We start from the raw sequence: 21,803 nt of genomic DNA on the forward strand, positions 1-21,803 counted from the left end.
CTTATAGCATAGAAGTCCTAAGTACCCTATTCCTGGCAATTTAAGCACCCTTTTTTTATATTCATTTTTCTTTATCATGCTTTCCCAATGCATTAATTCTCTGTATCTTCATATGAGGTTGTAGTTTGAAGGATATCTGATGCACGTTTTTGTTAGATTTTCTTATGTTCCTAATGGCCCTAAATCTGTCGCTGTGTTTCCTTCAATCGAAGACTAGTTACGAAATGAACTATCCCATCGAACCACTCATCTACTACATTTTCAATATGTTTGTTGATGTTGATGTCAAGCAGCAGCAGTGGTTTATTAGTTGAGCTGAAACTCAAACCTAAAGGTGTTTATTTTGTTACAACATTCTTAAGATTTTATTACACTTTCATATTTTATGTTTTCTTGACTTCCAAGGATGAGCCATCTTTTAGGGTTTGCTCAGCTTCATTGGTCAATCCTAGGCTCTTCAGGGCAGCTGCTTGGAGATATAAGGCAGTTGGCCATTCAGGGTGTTGTACAAGAGCCTGCATAGCATCTCCAAGAGCTTCTCGTGCCATATCACTCATCAAGTAACACAAGCACCGTCTAGCAAACAACGTTACTGATTCAATGCTCCCATGATCAATGAACTGCAACGAGAAGGAAGAAAGGAAATCCGGCTTGGAGTAAGATGATAAGCATATGAAATCACGTAAAGGTTATGGAAACTCGTAACAGAATACTTCAATTCTTGTAACCCTGACACTAATCATATAGTCTAATATGATTCTATAACTAGATGAGGGAGCAAATTACATCGTGTAAGTGGCGATTTTGATGACACAACGATGACGAACAAATTTCGTAGTTCTAAATTAGTGAGTTCTTTTGACCCAAAAAAAATAGTGAGTACTGACTTACTTCTGTGTAAAATTCTATGGCACTAGCAAATTCTTTTGCTCGAAATGCAGCATCCCCCTGTTTCTTAAAGTTCAATCTTTCGTTCATTTGGTCTGTCCACATTTGGAAAGAAAGCTGCAAGGTAACTCCAAAGTAAGGGCAGTGCATTAAACAAATTCAACACAAAAAGTTCTCATAAACTTAAAAGAATAAAATTTGCTAGGAAACAGAGAAAACAAGTTTGTTTTTTTTCTCCCTTGGTAGATGTCACAAAATATACAACACGGAAAAATCAGAAATGAGGATCACTAACTTCAGTTTGAGCCTCCTCATCCTCCTTGTATCCAATCATCAGCAATATTTCATGTATTCTAGCAAGATCTAATTTCGAGCAAGCTTCACGTAGAGGTGACAACACTGTCTTCTTTGAAGGAATATTTCCATGTGGAAAACCCATCAAAACGTATGATGGAACCTGCTACGAACCACTAGGTGAGATGAATAATACCTTCATGGCTTTCTATTGCAGAAGTAATGCAAATCAAATTTCGAAACCATAAATCAATTTTTGGTTACGATGGAAGAGAATTGAACCATTGACGTAGCTTAATTGTAACCAATTTCCAGCTTAGCCTAAAACAAATCAAATTTCAAAGCATATAACAAATAAAGTTGGGCATACCTCAGTTTGTTCTTGAAGAGGAAAAAGTGCAGAAACAATGTACTTGAAATCTGGCCAGTTATGAGGTTCATACTGCAAACATTGTGAAGCTAACCGCACCATCTCATTACCGTCATCATTTCAGAAATGACCTTCCAAGCATGAGTCCATAGCATCAAAAAATTCTTGTCGCTTATGAGGTCAAGCGCCTTGTAGAAAGAAAATTAAACCTTACTTAGCTAGAAGCTTAACCAGAAGCCATAATTGGCAACCAATTACTTAATCAGGAAATGATGAGAATGAGACACAATCAGATAGCCTTAACTTAGAGCACATTTATAAACACAAGTTACATAAGATGTCAAGCAAAATATCAGGGCAACAATGCATTTCAATTGAACATGCAAAGGGAAAGTTACATGGCTTGGAGGGATATGTCTGTCACTGAGCAGATTGAGCAACAGGGTCCCAAAGCTGTAAACCAAACTTTCTGGTATCACTCTTCCTGCACGCCAAACAGAAATATGTACAATTAGCTCAACTATATACTATCGATCGTGTAGATCAACATGTCGAAAGCTCATGCATGACAAGTATAAGATTGAATTAGAAAACTGTTTTTCCATTTGCTGAAGCAGTGATGATATGAGTTACCTGTCCTCAAGAACTCTGCAGGGGTGAAAGCCAAGTTGGTAAACCTCTTGCCATCTTTACTATTCTTCATAAGGCCAAAGCAAGAGAGTCTGGGATTTCCATCCTGTCAATCAAGTGCTGGCTCAATGTAAGGTCCAAGAAAAGATTAACAAATTTTGTTGAAATGGAAAGGGTATAAAGAGTCCAATTAATTACCTGATCAAACAGGACCCTATGAGCATTGAGATCATGGTACAATGCCTGCCCTTTGCTGCTGCAATACTCTAAAGCGTGTGCCACATACAAAGCCACTCTCAATCTCATTGCCCATTTCATCGGTTGAGTCTCCCCTACACCAATTTGTACCAATTTCAACCTATAATTACTTCAATATCAATACCAACAGAAAAACAAAATAATATAATCTTCTGTTGATCTTTTCCTCAAACTTAACAAACCAGAGGGTTGTCAAATCCCATTTTCATCAAACACATACCATCACACCACTCACACAGAAATAAGACAAAGCAAAATAAGTTTAGTTGAAGATTTGGGGGGAACTTACACTGGAAAAGGTGCTTGGAGAGAGTTTCATTTGGCATGAACTCAGCCACAAGCAATCTCTCATCATCCTCAATGCAACACCCAATCAAATTCGCCAAACGCTCGTTGCTTAGCCTCCCCACAGCTCTAGCTTCCTCCTATAAGAGAGATAACCAAACCCACCACATATAGATTTGTTTATTAAAAAGAAAATGAAGAAGTAAATTTAGCCAACTGTCAATCCACGCACAAGAAATGGGCGGGAATCCGGCCAAGCGGAGAGGGTGAAGCGCTTAACGGCGATCAAACTGCCGTCTTCCAGCTTCCTTCTGTAGACCACATTGGGAGCTTTCTCTACATGCTCAGAGACAACATTATGGGACGAGAATCCTGATGTGGCAGCTCCTAGTTGGTCCAAGCTGAACACAGACAGCGAGTTCTTTTCGTTTTTGTTCCCGGCCTCTGCATTTCTGAAAAGAAAAAAGTACGCAAAACTTTCTCAGGAAAGTAAGGGAAAACAACATTCAAACGAACAAAAACAACAATACAAAAAAATGGAAAATCTCACCTATGTCCGAGAATTCATTGATATTATTGGACGGGCGGAAGCAAAGACAGAATCTGTTTCCCATTAATAGTATCTGATAAACCAAGTCAGAGAGAAAGTCAGAGAGAGAGAGAGAGAGAGCTTGAAACCTAGCTAAATTGCGTGCATGAATGTTTGTGTCTAAAAAGTTGAGTTGTGCTTCTAGAGTTTAGTTTTGTACCACTTTCCTGGGTAGTTCTAGGAGACTTCAGGAGGGGAAATTCATGGTCACCATTACTTTAAAAAGATATGAGAAGTCATACATCAAATTATATGCATGAAATAATGAAATTGGAGCGGGGACAATTAGACACGGAAGGATCATATATATGGCCTTCTTCACCATCCAGCGGGGTCAAGACTCTCAAAGTCAACCAGGGAAGTTTCCATTGTATTACCATCAAATTTTCAGTTTTTTATTTCCTTCTTATTCCCCATGAGCCATCTTCTTCCAAGGGAATGTCAAATGATAAAGAAAGCATGTTGATGCACCATAATCCAATAAATTGATGATCCGAAGGACATTTTACATGATACAAACTCAAAAATCTAAATCAAATAAAACACAGCAGAGCAAACAAACAATAATTTTTTACTTGTATAGATCAAAATAATTAAAAAGATACACCAAGACCAACATAAAGATTGTTACAATTAATCCTGCTGTTGCCGCAGAGCAGAACTAAAATGTCAAAGTGGGAAGATGGAAAAAGCTAGATACAATTGTAAATGAAAGGAGGGAAAAACACCTATACAGTTTCAGCTTTTTTTTTTTTTGACTTCCAACGACGCTCCATCATTTAGAGTTTCCTGCGCATCATTGTCCATCCCTAGGCTCTTTAGGGCAGCTGCTTGAAGATAGAAGGCAGTTGGCCATTCAGGGTTTATTACTAGGGCTTGCATAGCATCTCCAAGAGCTTCTTGTGCCATCATCAAGTAACATAAGCATAGCAAACACAGTTGGCGATATCATCGTCCCGCCAGCAATGAACTGCAATGAAGAGCAACAAGATACACCGAGGAGTAAGATGAAAAGTGTATGCAATTCTACTCTCTATCTGTCATATGCATAGTAGTAGGCTTTGTAAAGCTAATATTTCCTAAGGAATTATAATTTCTATTCATGCGAGGTTATCTGATTATACAAAGTCATAGATTTCTATGTTCAAGAAGACAGAAAGTTCAAATTCTTGTAACCCCGCTACTAATAACTTTGTCTAACTTAAGTCCAGATGAATATGTATCTGGATTTTGATGAAAGAACTTGTGACATGCAAACTTTGTATTTCTAAATTTGTGACTTACTCTGTGTAAGAATCTATCGCGGTAGCAAAATCCTTAGCTTGAAATGCAGCATCCCCATGCTTCTTAGAATTCAATGTCTCTTGTATTAGAAAATTCCAACATATAAACTTCGTTTGGCATCAATCCATATAAGGCCTGTTTTAACTTGCCCAACGTCTGTTTGTCCAGCAATAATGTAACCATGAGGCATACTCATATACATTTCTTCACATAAATCACCATTAAAAAAACATTCTTCACATCATACTACTACAGGGGCCAATCTAAATTTGCAGCCAAAGACACTAGACGCGTATATTATTGATTTTTGTGACAGGTGCAATAGTCTCCTCATAATAAATACCATACTTCAGAGTATATCCCTTTTTTTTACCTGTCAATTGTACCATTTGGCTTGTGTTTCACAGTGTGTACCTATCGGCACCCTACTGGTTTTTTTCCTTCTGGCAACGACACTAAATCCCATGTCTAATTTTTTTTTCAAGCGTTTTCATTTCTTCAGTCATTGCATCAGCGCACTTAGAATCTAACAAAGCCTCCTGCACCTTTGTGGGAATATATATTGCTGACATCTGACTCACAAAGGCTTGACTAGCAGGTGATAACCTGTGAGCTGATATATAGTTCACAATAGGGTATGTCACCATCTTAAACGTATCAGGTGAATATCTGTCTAGAGGCTTCCCACGGGTACTCCTTGGTGGTAGCTGGAACTTGTCACTGTCACTTGGCACAATAGGCATATCAACATGAGTATTAATAATCTGTTTTTCTATTCTTACCTTAGACGTGTCAGCAGAAGAGATTTCTTGGTCATGTATAGTAGGAGTAGAAGGGGGGAAGAATAGACTACATCACCACTTGCTGGCTCAGGGTGCAGCATCTCAGACAGTGTCACAGGCGCAGGATCTTCCAGTGCTGGATGATTCGATTCAGTCGGAGTACTGCTTGTAGAGACTCTCCCTGTGTGTGATTCTAGGTCTACTGAATCAGGGAATAAAACCATCCAATTCAACTCTTCGACACCGAGAATCTCCCAATGAAGAGAGGAGTTAGAGATAAGAGTAGCAAAGTACATCTCTTGTTCAGAGAAAGAAACATTCATGAGACATAAGACTGGTGGGAAGGTGGATGATAGCACCGATAGCCTTTCTGGTGAGGAGAATAGCCAAGAAATACACTTCAAAACATAAGGATCCAACTTAGTACAATGGGGCTTAGGAAGATGAACAAACACAGTGCAGCCAAACACGCGTGGTGCTAGAGTCAAAGTAGAAGGAAGGGTAACATAGCCAGAAAGCTTCTCCTAATGTGTTTTAAACTACAACACACTAGTAGGAACCCGATTAAGGAGATAAATGCTAGATGTGATAACATTTTCCCAATAGAGGGGCCTCATATGAGTACCAATGAGGCTAGCACATGTGATTCACAGAATCTGTCGATTCTTCCATTTTGCAACACCATTTTGATGTGGGATGTGCGGACACGTTGTCTCATGCACAATACCATGATCCTGAAAATAAGCCTATAACAACTGATTGACATATTCCCCTTCATTATCAAAACGTACAACTTTCAAAGTAGCAGAAAATTGAGTCTGAATCATTTTATGAAACACACGGAAACTATCATAAACATCACTTTTGTGTTTCATTAAATACAACCAAGTCATCGGAATGCAATCATCCACAAAAATGACAGACCATCAATAGCTCGAATGAGTAGATACAGGCGCAGGGCCCCAAACATCAATATGCACCAACATAAATGGAACATAAGTGTTATTGGCACTCAAAGGATAAGCAACACGATGAGTTTTAGCTAAAATACAAGTATCACACTTTAAATCAGAAGTCTGATAACCAGAAAATAGCTATAGAAATAAATGTTTCAAATATCTGAAAAAAGAATGCCCTAGGCGGTGATGCCATAACCAAATCTAATTCTCCTTTATTGCGAGCAGAACCCTTGACAGATAAAACCTTCCAGGTGCAAACATCATCCACATAGTAGAGTCCCCATTCTTAGTACTACGACCAATAATCTCTCAGCTGCCGATATCCTGAACAAGACAAAAAAAGGGATATATTAATACAAGACAATTTAACTGCTCAGTCATTTGAGGGACATAAAGTAGATGATTGGACAGTGTAAGAACTAATAAAGTATGCTCCAAAGATAAAGGAGTCAACTCAACAGTGCCAGAGCTAGTAACAGGGTAGGCAACACCATTGGCATTAGTCACACTCGAATAGTGGGGAGTAGTATGACTCCGTAAAAGAGAAGGATCATATGTCATGTGATCTGTGGCACCCGAATCAATAATCCATCCGGGGTCAGGCTGAGAATCAATAGCAAGTAAGGTTTATTACTTGGGTTCTGGATAAGAGCAGGATCAACCACTGACGTAATACAAGGAGAATAAGAAGTAGCAGACTGAGGAGAGATGAGAGTTAAGGACGGCATGGGTAGCATGTAAGATCCCACATCAACCAACGGAGAGGGGGTGATGTGCTTTATATGTGCACACCCGCATCCATCTAGCACGAGGCCTTTTGGGAGCTCACTGGCTTCGGAGTCTTAAAAACTCCGAAGTTAAGCGAGTTGGGGGCCAGAGCAATCCCAGGATGGGTGACCCACTGGGAAGTTGGTCGTGAGCTCCCAGAAACAAAACCGTGAGGGCCAGAGAGAGGGGGCCCAAAGCGGACAATATCGTGCTACGGCGGAGTTGATCCTGGGATGTGACAATTTGGTATCAGAGCCACTCTGCCGTGTGGTGCGAGTGTGCCGACGTGGACGTCGGGCCCTTAAGGGGGGTGGATTGTAAGATCCCACATCAACCAACGGAGAGAGGGTGATGTGCCTTATATGTGCACACCCGCATCCATCTAGCACAAGGCATTTTAGGAGCTCACTTGCTTTGGAGTCGTAGGAACTCCGAAATTAAGCGAGTTGGGGGCCAGAGCAATCCCAGGATGGGTGACCCACTGGGAAGTTGGTCGTGAGCTCCCAGAAACAAAACCGTGAGGGCCAGAGAGGGGGGGCCCAAAGCGGATAATATCGTGCTACGGCGGAGTTGATCCCGGGATGTGACAATAGCACCACTCATATCAGCCGCCGGCGGTGGTGGGGCGACATACCCAGTCACCATGGTGGCCTTGTTATCCCTCCTTGAGGGGCGCTCTTGAGCTGGGGCGACATACCCAGTCACCATGGTGGCCTTGTTATCCCTCCTTGAGGGGCGCTCTTGAGCATCACGTGTTTTCTTCTCTTGAAAAGCTTATGTTAGTTTTAAGATTGTTAGAATTGGCTTTCCTTGCCAAATGTACACTTTCATGTAATTCCTCTTAGCTCATCTTTAGAATTTGCATCAATAGGAAAATCAGCAGTTGCATCCATATACTTTGTCGAGATGAGTAGTCATATAGGCCAAATCAGCATTTGCTACCTTGTCGAGATGACTAGTCACATAAGTTTGTCGAGATGACTAGTCATATGGGCCAATATTTCCAGCACGGGATTTTTAACCAAGGCACATGATTTTGCTTATTGTAAGTCCAATCATTGGCTACCAAGTGTACTTCTGACCTACCAAAAAGGTTGGGGTTGGTCTCGACTCACCATCTCTCTGATTTACAATTTTTGATATAATTTTTATAGAGAGAGAGAGAGAGAGAAAGAGAGAGAGAGAGAGAGAGAGAGAGAGAGAGAGAGAGAGAGAGAGAGAGAGAGAGGGAGCTCTAGTGAGAGACTAGGTATGGGTTTTAATTTTTAAGAGGCATTTTTTTGTCTCTGTCATTTTCAGAGAGAAAGGTTTTGAGAGTTTTGATTTTGCTCTGCATCTTCTCTCTGAGAATGAGGTCTGCATCTTTGAGAGAGAGAGAGAGAGAGAGTGGTCTTCTTCTTCTTCTTCTCTATTTGCAGCTGGGTATGGTTTGAGTTTTCAAATAAGGTTTTCAAATAGCTTTTGAAATATGCTTTTATTTTCGAAATCTACTTCACTCATTGAGAAATTTTGAGAGTAAAACTTATACTCTGCATTCTCTAAGGTTTTTCATTGTGAGATTTTGAAAATGTTTTTTAAAATCTGCTATGCTTTTTATAATCTGCATCTGGCTTCAGTTATGACTAGTCATCTTATTTGTCTGCATCTGGGTTTATTATGACTAGTCATCGTTCCTAGTCTAGATCAGATTCTTGGTTGATTTCTTCAAGAGTACGGTTTTTTGAAGAAATTGACCTTTTCATCTCATAATCTATATTTCATTATGTTTGTTCGATCTGGAGCTGAGTCGCTGGTGCTATGGAGTGAAGGAGCTGATGGACTAGCTGCCACTTACATGACGGATGATGACCCCCAGTTTTTCCCAGTTGTGGGTTTATGGGTGAACAATTTTCTGGTTTTGTTATTCACAATTTTCTGGGTTTGTGTTCTTGATAGTTGACTAGTCATTGCATGATGTTCATGTATTTCTGGGTTTGTGTTCTTGCGGTTGATTAGTCATCATTATTTGTTGTTTGTTGTTTACTTGATTATGATGCTTTCACACACCTTCACCATAGTTGTTGCTAGCACAGGGGATGCCTAGATTGATGAGTCCTTCTGAGTGCCTAGGTTGTCACTAGTAATCTTCTAGGCTTACAGGTACAAATTGGTATGCTTTGTGTATGTGTGTTCTTTGGTCAAGTTTTAAAGTGTGTGAATATTGCTGTCTATTTGAATAGCATTTAAATTTATCCCTCGTCACCTAAGTACCAATTTCAGCTTCCCACCAATCAGGATAACCATTCTTCTTCTCCTGGAAACTTGTTCCACAATAGGTTTTGAACTGTGACAGTAAGTGCAACCATCATCGATAGAAGGGCGAGTGACAAAACTTGGCTTTAAGGGTATCCTATTCTGGGTTAAAGTAAACGACCGAGTGGTAGCAGCCGTCATAGCCATGCTAGCACTAGAGCCAAGACTAAGCATAGTGTGTCTGCGTTGCTCCTCACAGTGAACAATTGCAAAATCGGATTCTAGATTGGGGAATGGCATGGTTCGAAGGATTTCACTGCGAATGCTATCATAGATTTAATGAAGCCTATCCAAAAACATGTAGACACACTCCTCTGCAATCTCATGTTGTTTGGCAAGAATCACATCTGCTTGAGTAAAAGTAATAGGCTTCCTATAATCCAACTCTTGCTAGAGAGCACTTAGATTAGCATAATAGGCAGCAAGCGATCGTCCTTTGTCTCATCTACATAGCCTTTCGAGACAAGTCATGCACAAGATATATATCGACACCCTTAGCAGTAGGCAGATGGATAAATAAATTCATCACATCAGGTTCCATGGCAGAAATCAACCATCCTTTAACAATTGCATTATCCATCACCCACTTGTCATAATTGGAGTCTCCACGTGCAAGTTGTCACATCCCGGGATCGGCTCCGCCGTAACACGATATTGTCCGCTTTGGGCCCTCCCTCTCTGGTCCTCACGGTTTTGTTTCTGAGAGCTCACGAGCAACTTCCCAGTGGGTCACCCATCTTGGGATTGCTCTAGCCCCCAACTTGCTTAACTTCGGAGTTCTTACGACTCCGAAGTCAGCGAGCTCCCAAAAGGCCTCGTGCTAGATGGATGCGGGTGTGCACATATAAGGCACATCACCCCCTCTCCGTTGGTTGATGTGGGATCTTACACAAGTTGTTTAGTATTCCCTGTCAGATAACCATATTTTCCATGGCCAGCAACAAACGTCTCTACAAGCTGAGACTACAAGGAGTAGTTGATGCCATTAAGCTTGATACCAAAAGGTACGGTAATGGGTTCAGAGGGAAGATTGATTTGTGAAGTCTATAGAGATGGTGTCGCAGTATTTCGGGAGGCACCATTAACCGAAGATTTTTCACCCATGATAACTATAGGTGAGAGGGAGGAGAAAAATAGGATCACAAAAAACTAGTGGCAAGAAGAAACATCGAGATTGGAGCGACGCTGTCGAGAACAGCACGGCACTGTTAGGATAGACACTGGCTATTGTAATCCACATTGCAATATGGTTGTAGAGCTATGGAGGTGCATTGGGGTCTGCATTGCACTATGGCTGCATCATTGTGGCAGTCGTCGGCGGCGCGGTGATGGGTTATGAGAGAGCTGCCACAATCCTAAGATCGCAACTCTGATACCAACTTATAATATGTTTATTAGGGTAGAATAATTCAGAGAAAGTTTATTCTTCTCTCTAGGAGGGTATTTATATGTGTACAAGAATACAACAAAAAGGAAAGTAATTACAATCCCAACTAATACGGGAATTCTATAATTATATTGGATTACAATTCCTAATTTAAATCAATTACATGATTCACACCAACAGATCCATCAATACGGAAACACTACCCATACAGATGAGAGCGGGTCATTTAGGTGGTGGCTCCAACACTACCCATACGGATGAGAGCAGGTCGTTTAGGTGGTGGCTCCAGCAATACAAAGACACCGCCTATACCGATGTGGGCTTGGCTCCACGTGTGGCCCAGTATGTGATGGTCACACGTGAGGGGGTGTGTTGAAAAATATAAGTCTCACATCGAATGATTGGCTAAATAAAAGACAACTTATAATAAGTTGTTCTACTCCTAATAGCACCGAGCCCTTTTGTGATAAAACCCTACACCTACAGGGTTCTATAGGTGGTTAAGTTGGGACAATATTGGGGTTGCTAATGGTGGGACACTGGCCTATCTCTCTAAGTTTGACAAATCGATGAACCATCTTTTAGGGTTTGCTCAGCATCATTGTCCAATCCTAGGCTCTTCAGGGCAGCCGCTTGGAGATAGAAGGCAGTTGGCCATTCAGGGTGTCGTACAAGAGCCTGCATCGCATCTCCAAGAGCTTCTTGTGCCATATCACTCATCAGGTAACACAAGCAACGTCTAGCAAACAACGTTCCCGATTCAATGCTCCCGCGATCAATGAACTGCAATGAGAAGCAAGAGGAAATCCAGCTCAGAGTTACATGATACGCATATAAAATCACATGAAGGTTGGAAACTTGTAACTTTTTGTCTGCAGAACAGAAACTTCAATTTCTGTAACCCCTCCACTAATAGTATTCTATAAACTAGATGAAGAAGCAAATTACATTGTGTAAGTCCTGATTTTGATGGCATATTAATGATGACGAACAAATTTTGTAGTTCTAAATTTGTGAGTTCTGACTTACTTCTGTGTAAAAATCTATGGCGCTAGCAAATTCTTTTGCTCGAAATGCAGCATCCCCATTTTTCTTAAAGTTCAATCTTTCTTGCATTTGGTCTGTCCACATTTGGAAAGAAAGCTGCAAGGTAACTCCAAAGTAAGGGCAGTGCGTTAAACAAACTCAACACAAAAAGTCTGCTCATAAACGTAAAAGAACAAAATTTGCTAGGAAACGGGGAAAACAAGTTATTTTTTTCTCCCTTGGTAGATGTCACAAAATAAAATGCAGAAAAATCAGAAATGAAAGATCACTAACTTCAGTTTGAGCCTCCTCATCTTCCTTGTATCCAATCATCAGCAATATTTCATGTATTCTAGCAAGATCTAATCTCGAGCAAGCTTCACCTAGAGGTGACAACACTGTCTGCTTTGGAGGAATATTTCCATGTGGAACACCCATCAAAACGTATGATGGAACCTGCTCCAAAACACCAGCTGAGATGAAATAATTCCTTTTTGGCACTCTCTTTGCAGAGATAATGCAACTTGGGCAAGTCATATTTCGAAAACATATGAAAAGAAAATCAAATTTTTGGTTACACTGCCTCGCTTAATCATAACCAATTTCCCACTTAGCCAAAAACAAATCAAATTTGAAAGCACATAACAAATAAAGTTTGGCATACCTCAGTTTGTTCTTGAAGAGGAACAAGTGCACTCACAATATACTTGAAATTTGGCCTGTTATGAGGTTCATACTGCAAACATTTGGAGGCTAACCGCACCAGCTCAGTACCGTCATCATTTGAGAAATGACCTTCCAAGCATGAGTCCATCAGCATCAAAAAATTCTTGTCGCGTATGAGATCAAGTGCCTTGTAGAAAGAAAAATTAAACATTATTTGCTAGAAGTTTAACCAGAACCCACAATTGATAACCAATTAGCACTTATTATTAATCAGGAAATGCTGAGAACGAGACACAATCACATAGCCTTATCGTAGAGAACATTTATAATCACAAGTTACATACATGGACCATAAGATGTCAAGCAAAATATCAGGGCAACAATTAATGCATCTCAATCGAACATACGAAGGAAAGGGAAACTCACATGGCTTGGAGGGATATGTCTGCCACTGAGCAGATTAAGCAACAGGGTCCCAAAGCTGTAAACCATACTTTCTGGTATCACTCTTCCTGAACATGTACAGTTAGCTCAACTAAAGACTATCGATCATGTAGATCAACGCGTCAAAAGCTCATGCATGACAAGTATGAGACTGAATTTGAAAACCGTTTTTCCATTGGCTGAAGCAATGATGGTATGAATTACCTGTCCTCAAGAACTCTGGAGGGGCGAAAGCCAAGTTGGGGTAGCTCTTGCCATCTGTGCTATAATTGATAAGGCCAAAGCAAGAGAGTCTGGGATTTCCATCCTGTCAATGAAGTTCTGACTCAATGTAATGTCCAACAAAAGATTAACAAATCGAAAGGGTAAAAGGGTCCAATTAATTACCTGATCAAACATGACTCTATAAGCATTGAGATCATGGTATAATGCCTTCCCTTTGCTGCTGCAGCAGTCTAAAGCTTGTGCCACATACAAAGCCACTCTCATCCTCATTGCCCATGTCATCGGCTGTGTCTCCCCTACACCAAATAAACCAATTTCATCCCATAATTACTTCAACAAAAAAAGAATTAAAATTTTCTGTTGATCTGTTTCCTCAAACTTAAGAAAGCAGAGGGTTGTTTAATATTATTTTCATCAAACGCATACCATCATACGATTAACACCGATACGACAAAGCAAAATAAGTTTAGTTGAAGATTTTAGAACTTACACTGGAAAAGGTGCTTAAAGAGAGTTGCATTTGGCATGAACTCAGCCACAAGGAATCTCTCATCGTCCTCAACGCAACACCCGATCAAATTTGCCAAACGCTCGTTGCTTAGCCTCCCCACAGCTCTAGCTTCCTCCTATAAGAGTTGTAACCAAACCCACCACATATAAGGTTTATTCATTTTTTTATTTTAAAAATAATAATAAGTAAATTTAGTCAACTGCAAATTTACGGACAAGAAATGGGCGGGAATCGGGCCAAGCGGAGAGGGTGTAGCGCTTAACAGCGATCAAACGGCCGTCTTCCAGCTTCCCTTTGTAGACCACATTGGGACCTTTCTCTCCAAGCTCAGAGACAACATTATGGGACGAGAATCCTGACGTGGCAACTCTTAGTTGGTCCAAGCTGAACTCAGGCAGCCAGTACTTCTCGTTTTCCTTCCCAGCCTCTGCATTTCAGGAAACCAAAAAAAAAGTGTGCAAAACTTTCTCGGGAAAGTAAGGGAAAACAACAATACAAAAAAATAATAATAAAATAAAAACTCACCTATGTCTTCCGAATCATTGAGGTTGGATATGTTATTGGATGGGCGGAAGCAAAGACAGAATCTGGTTCCCATTAATGGATGATGAAGCAAGTCGTAGAGAGACAGAGAGAGACAGAGAGCTTGAAATTTAAAACATGTGCATGTATCTCGAAAGTTTTGGCTGTTTCTTGTAGACTTTAGTTTCCACCAGTTTCCTGGGTGCTACTAGGAGACTAAGGAGGAGAGAAAGGGGGTTGAAATTCATGGTCACCATTAATATCAAGATATGAAAAGTCGTGTTAATTATACGCATGACAAATGAAATGAAATTCGTGTGGGAACGGAGACGCAGCCGAAAGACTCACAAAGTCAACAAGGGAAGCTTCCATTGCATTACTTACTAGCTAGCAAATTACACTTTGAATACGATCATATCTCTTTGCGTTTTATGTGTACAAGTCTCGTCTTCTTCCTCTACCCAAAAGTTTTAAACAAACAAAAAGGTCCAAACAAGTCAAGAGGAGGACTTGTCATTCGCTTTAATAATAATAGTCTTCGAGAGCAGGAAATATTAGCAAATAGCTACGTGGGTATCTTTGGGGTTTCCAACCTCATACCACATAGGAATAAACTATTAACCTCATACCCTCGTCAGTAGCTACCTATTCTTTATAGGAAAATGCTAGGCACTTAAATAATTAAAAGACAACGTGTCTATGTAGCAAAAAAAAGGATATTGACTTGTACCCCAAAAAAAAAAAAGGATATTGACTAAAAAAAGAAAACAAACACAAATGTGTTGTAAAGAAGAAATATGTGGAGTCCACATTTATGGGGCCCACAAAGAAAATTAAGCAAAGTATTTGGAGGTTTATCAGCTGCACACTCACGGATGTGTATTGTAGAATCACGGGTGCCATTTAACATCTCTATAAATAGAGAAAGAAGAAGAGAGAAAGAAAAGAAAAAGAAGAAGAGAGAAAGAGATAGGAAACGGAAAGAAGAAAAAGAAGAAGAGAGAAAGAGATAGGAAACGGAAAGAAGAAAAGAAAAAGAGAGAAAGAGATAGGAAACGGAAAGAAGAAAAAGAAGAAGAGAGAAAGAGATAGGAAACGGAAAGAAGAAAAGAAAAAGAGAGAAAGAGATAGGAAACGGAAAGGAGGAAAGGAAAGGAGGAAAGAAGAGGGTAAGTAAGCAGAGAGAAAATTCAGTGAGTCACACATATTGTAAACACTATTGTAGTCATATTATTATATAGTGAAAAGTTACTGTTGCTGCTCTCCGAGGACGTAGGCGTAGCCGAACCTCGTTAAATACTGTGTCTCATCTACTTTACGTGCAGCTCAAAATTCGCACATATCCCAGGTTATTTTATAACACGTTATCAGCACGATAGTCTCTCCTTTTATTTCTGAAATTTTTCCAACTCAACACTATATAATATACTATATTTATCTGTTTCTCTATTACTAACCATTAACAAAAATGGACCCTTGGTAATACTAAACATATTATCAGTGGGAGACCGTTACTAATACTAACTTTTTTTTTATTCGGTGGTGGTTTTAACCCCACATTTAATTTTATTTATGGTATGGTGTAGGCTTATTACCCATACGGCAATATTTATTTAAAGGGTGGTGCGGGTTTATCGTCCACGCCTTTACTTTTATTTAAATATATGGAGCAGAATTAGTGCCCATACAAGCACATTTACTTTACCGCACATTTAAGGTATGGTGCGGGTTTATCGTCCATACCAGCAAATTCATAACACTTTACTTTTATCATCAATTAATATACCTGAATAATGAGGACCTGAAATTCCTATTAATAAGTGGCTTAATATTCCAGATCTCGAGCCTAAAGTTTTGGATGGCAAATTTGGCAAAACTAGAGTTTGCTGCCTTGGACCTTTCCGGGGACAACTATTTATCATGGGTCCTGGATGCCAAAATTCATCTACGAGTCAATGGCCTCGGACAAACAATTGTAGATGAGAATGATGCTTCGCCTGAAGAGAATGCGAAGGCCATGATCTTTCTTCGCCGCCACATCCATGAAGCGCTGAAGAGCGAATATGTGGTGGTTGATGAACCGTTGGTTCTGTGGAAAGCTCTAGGTGAAAGATACGATCACCAGAAGACGGTGACTCTCCCAAGAGCTAATACGAATGGACCCACTTGAGATTTCAAGATTTCAAGTCAGTGTCCAAGTATAACTCTGCTATGCACAGAATTACCCCATTAATGAGGCTATGTGGGGAAAATATATCTGATGAGGATATGCTCGAAAAAACTCCGAGCACTTTTCATGCTTCAAATGTCCTCCTTCAGCAGCAATACAGACATAGCGGTTTCAAGAAGTACTCGGAACTTGTATCTTGCCTCTTGTTAGCTGAGCAGAATAATGAGCTCTTATCAAAGAATCACCAATCTCGCCCAACGGGCTCAGCACCACTTCCTGAAATAAATGCTGCATCTCAGGAAGTGAATGCCACTTCATCTCGTGGCAGTATCTACAAACGTGAGCGAGGGGGCAAGCGTGGCCACTGGCAAGGAAGTAGAAAAAATCGTGGTGCTCGTTCAGAGGGTTTAGGTCCAAGGAGCGGTCCATCCACGAATGGCAAAAATGCATCCCGTAATAAGGGAAAGGCACAGATGAGCCATGTGCCTAGAAATGTTGAAAGCCCTTGTCACAGATGTGGTGCAAAGGGACATTGGGTGCGCGCATGTCGTACGCCCAGGCATTTGGTTGATCTCTATCAAGCTTCACTTAAGAACAGGAAAGTGGAGATAAATTACATTGATCATGCTCCGCCAGCCACAGATGGCTCATCAGAAATATCACGTCAGCTAAACAAGACGCATCTAGCTGTTTCTGATTTTGTTACTGAAAAAGGGAATGAAGGTTATGTGTCCGAATTAGATTAAATTCCTTAATATACTATTTGTATTAGCTGAAGTGTTGTTTAAATTTCAATCCAATAAAAGTGGTAATGTTTTCTTCTTTATTAATCCAGCTTATTTTACTTATTTGGTGGCATGGATGCAAATTATGGATGCCCTCAAAACAAAGGCTATGGCAGAGATATTTGTCTCGCAGACAGCGCAACTACTCATACGATCCTTCAAGATCGGAAGTATTTCTCAAAATTAATGCTTACAAAAGCAAAGGTAACAACCATATCAGGTCCTGCAGATCTGATTGAAGGTTCAGGAATAGCCCAAATTATGTTACCGAATGGAACAATACTGTCCATTCCAGATGCTTTGTATTCATCTAACTCCAGAAGGAATCTGTTGAGTTTCAAAGATATACGTTTGAATGGCTACCATGTTGAAACAAAGAAAGAGGAAAACATGGAATATCTTTGTATTACCTCCAGTGATACTCAAAAGCGTATACTGGAAAAGCTTTGTGAGCTCTCATCAGGGTTGTATTACACAACCATACGGACAATTGAGGCACATAGTGTCATGGACCAAGAGTCCACTGACTCAAATGCTTTTAAGCTTTGGCATGACAGGTTGGGTCATCCTGGATCCACCATGATGCGCAGGATCATCACCAACTCTAAAGGACATCCCTTGTTGACTAAACACATTATGTTATCAAGCGACATCTTTTGCCAAGCTTGTTCACAAGGGAAGTTGGTGATCAGACCATCACAACCAAAGGTTGATGTTGAGTCTCCATCATTTTTGCAGAGAATTCAAGGGGACATTTGTGGACCCATTCATCCCCCATGTAGACCATTTCGGTACTTTATGGTCTTGGTAGACGCATCTACCCGATGGTCACATGTTTGTCTTTTATCTACTCGGAATATGACATTTGCTATGCTTTTGGCTCAGATAATTAAATTACGAGCCCAATTCCCAGATTATCCCATTAAGTCAATCAGACTCGATAATGCTGGTGAATTTACATCTCAGACTTTTGATGACTACTGCATGTCACTAGGCATTGATATTGAACATCCTGTTCCCCATGTGCATACTCAAAATGGCTTGGCAGAAGCTTTAATTAAACGCCTTCAATTGATAGCACGCACTTTGCTAATGAAAACAAAGTTGCCATTTTCTGCTTGGGGATATGCCATTTTACATGCAGCATCGCTTGTGCGATTGAGGCCCGTCACCAACAATCAATGTTCTCCAATACAACTCGTATTGGGAAATCAACCAAACATTTCACATTTAAGAATTTTTGGGTGTGCAGTATATGTGCCCATTGCACCACCGCAACGTACTAAGATGGGCCCTCAACGCAGATTGGGAATTTATGTTGGTTTTGATTCACCATCTATCATCAGATACTTGGCACCCCTGACGGGTGATATTTTTACCGCACGATTTGCGGATTGTGATTTTGATGAGACAATCTTCCCACCATTAGGGGGAGAAAAATCTGTGTCTAAAGAACAAGGCAAACTCATTCCTGAAAAACGACATGAATTATCCTGGAATGTATCCACATTGTCTCATCTCGATCCTCATACTGCTCAATGCGAAAACGAAGTGAGAAGGATCGTTCACCTCCAAAGTATTGCCAATCAGATGCCAGATGCATTTAATGATGCAGCAAAGGTGACAAAATCTCATATCCCAGCTGCAAATACACCCGCACGGATTGATGTCCATAATGGACAAAGCAATATCCCAGCAAATGGTTCATCTGCTGCACGCCTAAAACGTGGCAGACCACTAGGCTCAAAGGATTCAATTCCTCGAAAGAGGAAGTTGATGGACAAAATGAATCCAAATGAAATAAATAGAGAGCCCACAATTCATAATTCAAATGCCCCCAAAGAGGGACAGGTACTTCTTGATAAGGAAAACGTCATTGGTGAGACAAGTGCCCCTGGAGTGGCAACCGTACCTGAAAGTCAAGAAATCTCCATAAATTATACGTCCACTGATGAATTGTGGAGTAGAAATGAGATGATCATCGATGATATATTTGCATTCTCAGTGGCTGCTGAGATCATAAAAGATGATGATATTGAGCCGTGCTCTATTAATGAATGTACACAGAGGCAAGATTGGCCCAAGTGGAAAGATGCAATCCAGGCAGAATTAAATTCTTTGGAAAAAAGGAGTGTTTTTGGACATATTAGTCCAACTCCACCCAATGTGAACCCTGTAGGTTACAAGTGGGTATTTACAAGAAAGCGCAATGAGAAAAATGAGATCTCAAGGTATAAAGAGCGACTCGTTGCGCAAGGTTTTTCACAAAAGCCTGGAATTGATTATGTGGAAACGTACTCTCCAGTAATGGACACAATTACATTCCGTTACCTAATAAGTTTGGCGGTTTCAGAAAAACTTAAAATGAGACTCATGGATGTCATTACCGCATATTTGTATGGAGAATTGGATACAGATATATACATGAAAGTTCCAGAAGGATTCAGGTTGCCTGAAGCAGCCAGAAACAAACCACGGGACATGTTCTCAGTTAAATTGAGAAAATCATTATATGGGCTAAAACAATCTGGACGAATGTGGTACAATCGTCTCAGTAAGTATTTACTGAAGGAAGGATACACAAATGATTCTATTTGCCCATGTGTGTTTATTAAGAAATCAGAGTCTGGATTTGCGATAGTGGCAGTATATGTCGACGACATGAATCTAATTGGAACTTCTGAAGAGCTTCAAAAGACTGTTGATTATCTCAAACGTGAGTTTGAGATGAAGGACCTTGGAAAGACAAAATATTGTCTTGGCTTGCAGATTGAGCACAGTGCTAATGGAATTTTGGTGCATCAATCAACTTATACTGAGAAAGTATTGGAACGGTTTGGCATGGATAAAGCCCATCCACTTAGCACTCCAATGGTCGTTCGATCGCTTGACACTAAGAAAGACCCATATCGTCCAAAAGAGAATGATGAAATGGTCCTTGGTCCAGAAGTACCATATCTTAGTGCAATAGGTGCCTTATTGTACCTAGCACAATGTACCAGACCAGACATATCATTCTCAGTAAATCTGTTAGCAAGGTACAGTTCTGCTCCAACAAGGCGACACTGGACCGGCATCAAACATGTTCTACGATACCTTCGTGGGACAACAGACATTGGGTTATTCTATTCCAGCGAATCGACCAATGCCCAGAGTATTATTGGTTATGCTGATGCAGGATATCTCTCTGATCCACATCAAGGACGATCACAGACTGGGTATGTATTTACATGTGGAGGAACTGCGATCTCATGGCGCTCAACAAAACAAACATTAGTGGCCACATCTTCTAATCACTCAGAAATACTTGCCCTCCATGAAGCCAGTCGTGAATGCGTTTGGTTAAGGTCGGTAATCCATCACATCCGAAGCACATGTGCCCTACCCTCAACAACAGACACTCCAACAATTCTGAATGAGGACAATGCAGCTTGTATTGCTCAGATCACAGGAGGATATATTAAGGGTGACAGGACCAAGCACATATCACCAAAGTTTTTCTATACACATGAGCTCCAGAAGAGTCAAGAAATCAAAGTCAGACAAATCCGTTCAAGTGATAACCTGGCAGATCTCTTCACTAAATCATTGCCGAAATGTACATTCCAAAAGTTAGTGCATGGCATCGGATAACGACAACTCTGCAAGCAATCAAGTTGGAGCATGCAAAATCAGGGGGAGCATTCAAAAGTCCTCTAACATAGGACATATGCACGTTGTACTCTTTTTCCTTCGCTTAGGTTTTTTCCCACTGGGTTTTTCCAAGCAAGGTTTTAATGAGGCAACCAATCTAGGGACATGTGGTCTCCAAGGGGGAGTGTTGTAAAGAAGAAACATGTGGAGCCCACATTTATGGGGCCCACAAAGAAAATTAAGCAAAGTATTTGGAGGTTTATCAGCTGCACACTCACGGATGTGTATTGTAGAATCACGGGTGCCATTTAACATCTCTATAAATAGAGAAAGAAGAAGAGAGAAAGAAAAGAAAAAGAAGAAGAGAGAAAGAGATAGGAAACGGAAAGAAGAAAAGGAAAGGAGGAAAGAGAGAGAAGAGGAAAGAAGAGGGTAAGTAAACAGAGAGAAAATTCAGTGAGTCACATATTGTAAACACTATTGTAATCATATTATTATATAGTGAAAAGTTACTGTTGCTGCTCTCCGAGGACGTAGGCGTAGCCGAACCTCGTTAAATACTGTGTCTCATCTACTTTACGTGCAGCTCAAAATTTGCACATATCCCAGGTTATTTTATAACAAAATGAATATATTGCATGCATAAATATTAAATAATGGGAGTTGTAACTTGTATCTATCAATGATACAGTAATACATAGAGCACTAGACGTGACGCATGCATGACCAAAAGAAAGACAAGTTGTAGTAGACCAAGAGGCCGACTGAGAGACTATCCATGACTGGATGAATAGCAGAAAGTTCTTCCTTTTTAGCGTTTTTCTATCTAAATACGTTTGTTAATACCATATAATGGAGTTTTAGTCCCCCGTAAAAGTTAGTATTTACTTATTTTTGTACTAATAATATCATACAACCGTCCCTATTTTTTGTGCATATGATAATTTTTATCCTTCTCTTCTCTTTTGTAGGTTTCCTCAAAGACCTCGTGGAAGAAGTCAAAAAAAAACAAAACAAAACAAAACAAAACTATAC

At 40.2% G+C, this 21,803-nt stretch overlaps 1 protein-coding gene, 1 long non-coding RNA gene and 1 pseudogene across 2 annotated transcripts; all 3 read right to left on the reverse strand.

The window, feature by feature from the left end:
- LOC18773108 lies at positions 245-3,184 on the reverse strand (annotated as a pseudogene).
- LOC109950032 lies at positions 4,072-5,913 on the reverse strand. The gene is made up of 2 exons (XR_002272378.1): positions 4,599-5,913; positions 4,072-4,284 (listed from the first exon to the last, which is right to left on the reverse strand). It is a non-coding gene; the product is annotated as an uncharacterized LOC109950032 (long non-coding RNA).
- Positions 10,794-14,579, reverse strand: LOC18774449 (probable serine/threonine-protein kinase BSK3). Its single transcript, XM_007207373.2, has 10 exons — positions 14,184-14,579; positions 13,874-14,085; positions 13,638-13,773; positions 13,310-13,443; positions 13,127-13,229; positions 12,905-12,990; positions 12,477-12,665; positions 12,107-12,268; positions 11,816-11,929; positions 10,794-11,569 (listed from the first exon to the last, which is right to left on the reverse strand). The coding sequence occupies exons 1-10, from the start codon at positions 14,254-14,256 to the stop codon at positions 11,339-11,341; spliced, it is 1,440 nt and encodes a 479-aa protein (XP_007207435.1). The 5' UTR covers positions 14,257-14,579; the 3' UTR covers positions 10,794-11,338.

The sequence above is a fragment of the Prunus persica genome, chromosome G6 (genome assembly GCF_000346465.2).
Source record: "Prunus persica cultivar Lovell chromosome G6, Prunus_persica_NCBIv2, whole genome shotgun sequence".
In the NCBI taxonomy this organism is placed as follows: domain Eukaryota; kingdom Viridiplantae; phylum Streptophyta; class Magnoliopsida; order Rosales; family Rosaceae; genus Prunus; species Prunus persica.

Bases quoted from the DNA above. Each gene is read 5' to 3' on its own strand.
- LOC18774449 (XM_007207373.2), bottom strand. From the start codon at position 14,256: ATGGGAACCAGATTCTGTCTTTGCTTCCGCCCATCCAATAACATATCC. The intron at 13,774-13,873 runs GTCCGTAAATTT...CAACTCTTATAG, and splicing joins CCGATTCCCGCCCATTTCTT to GAGGAAGCTAGAGCTGTGGG. The intron at 12,991-13,126 runs GTAATTCATACC...GTACATGTTCAG, and splicing joins TCCAGAGTTCTTGAGGACAG to GAAGAGTGATACCAGAAAGT.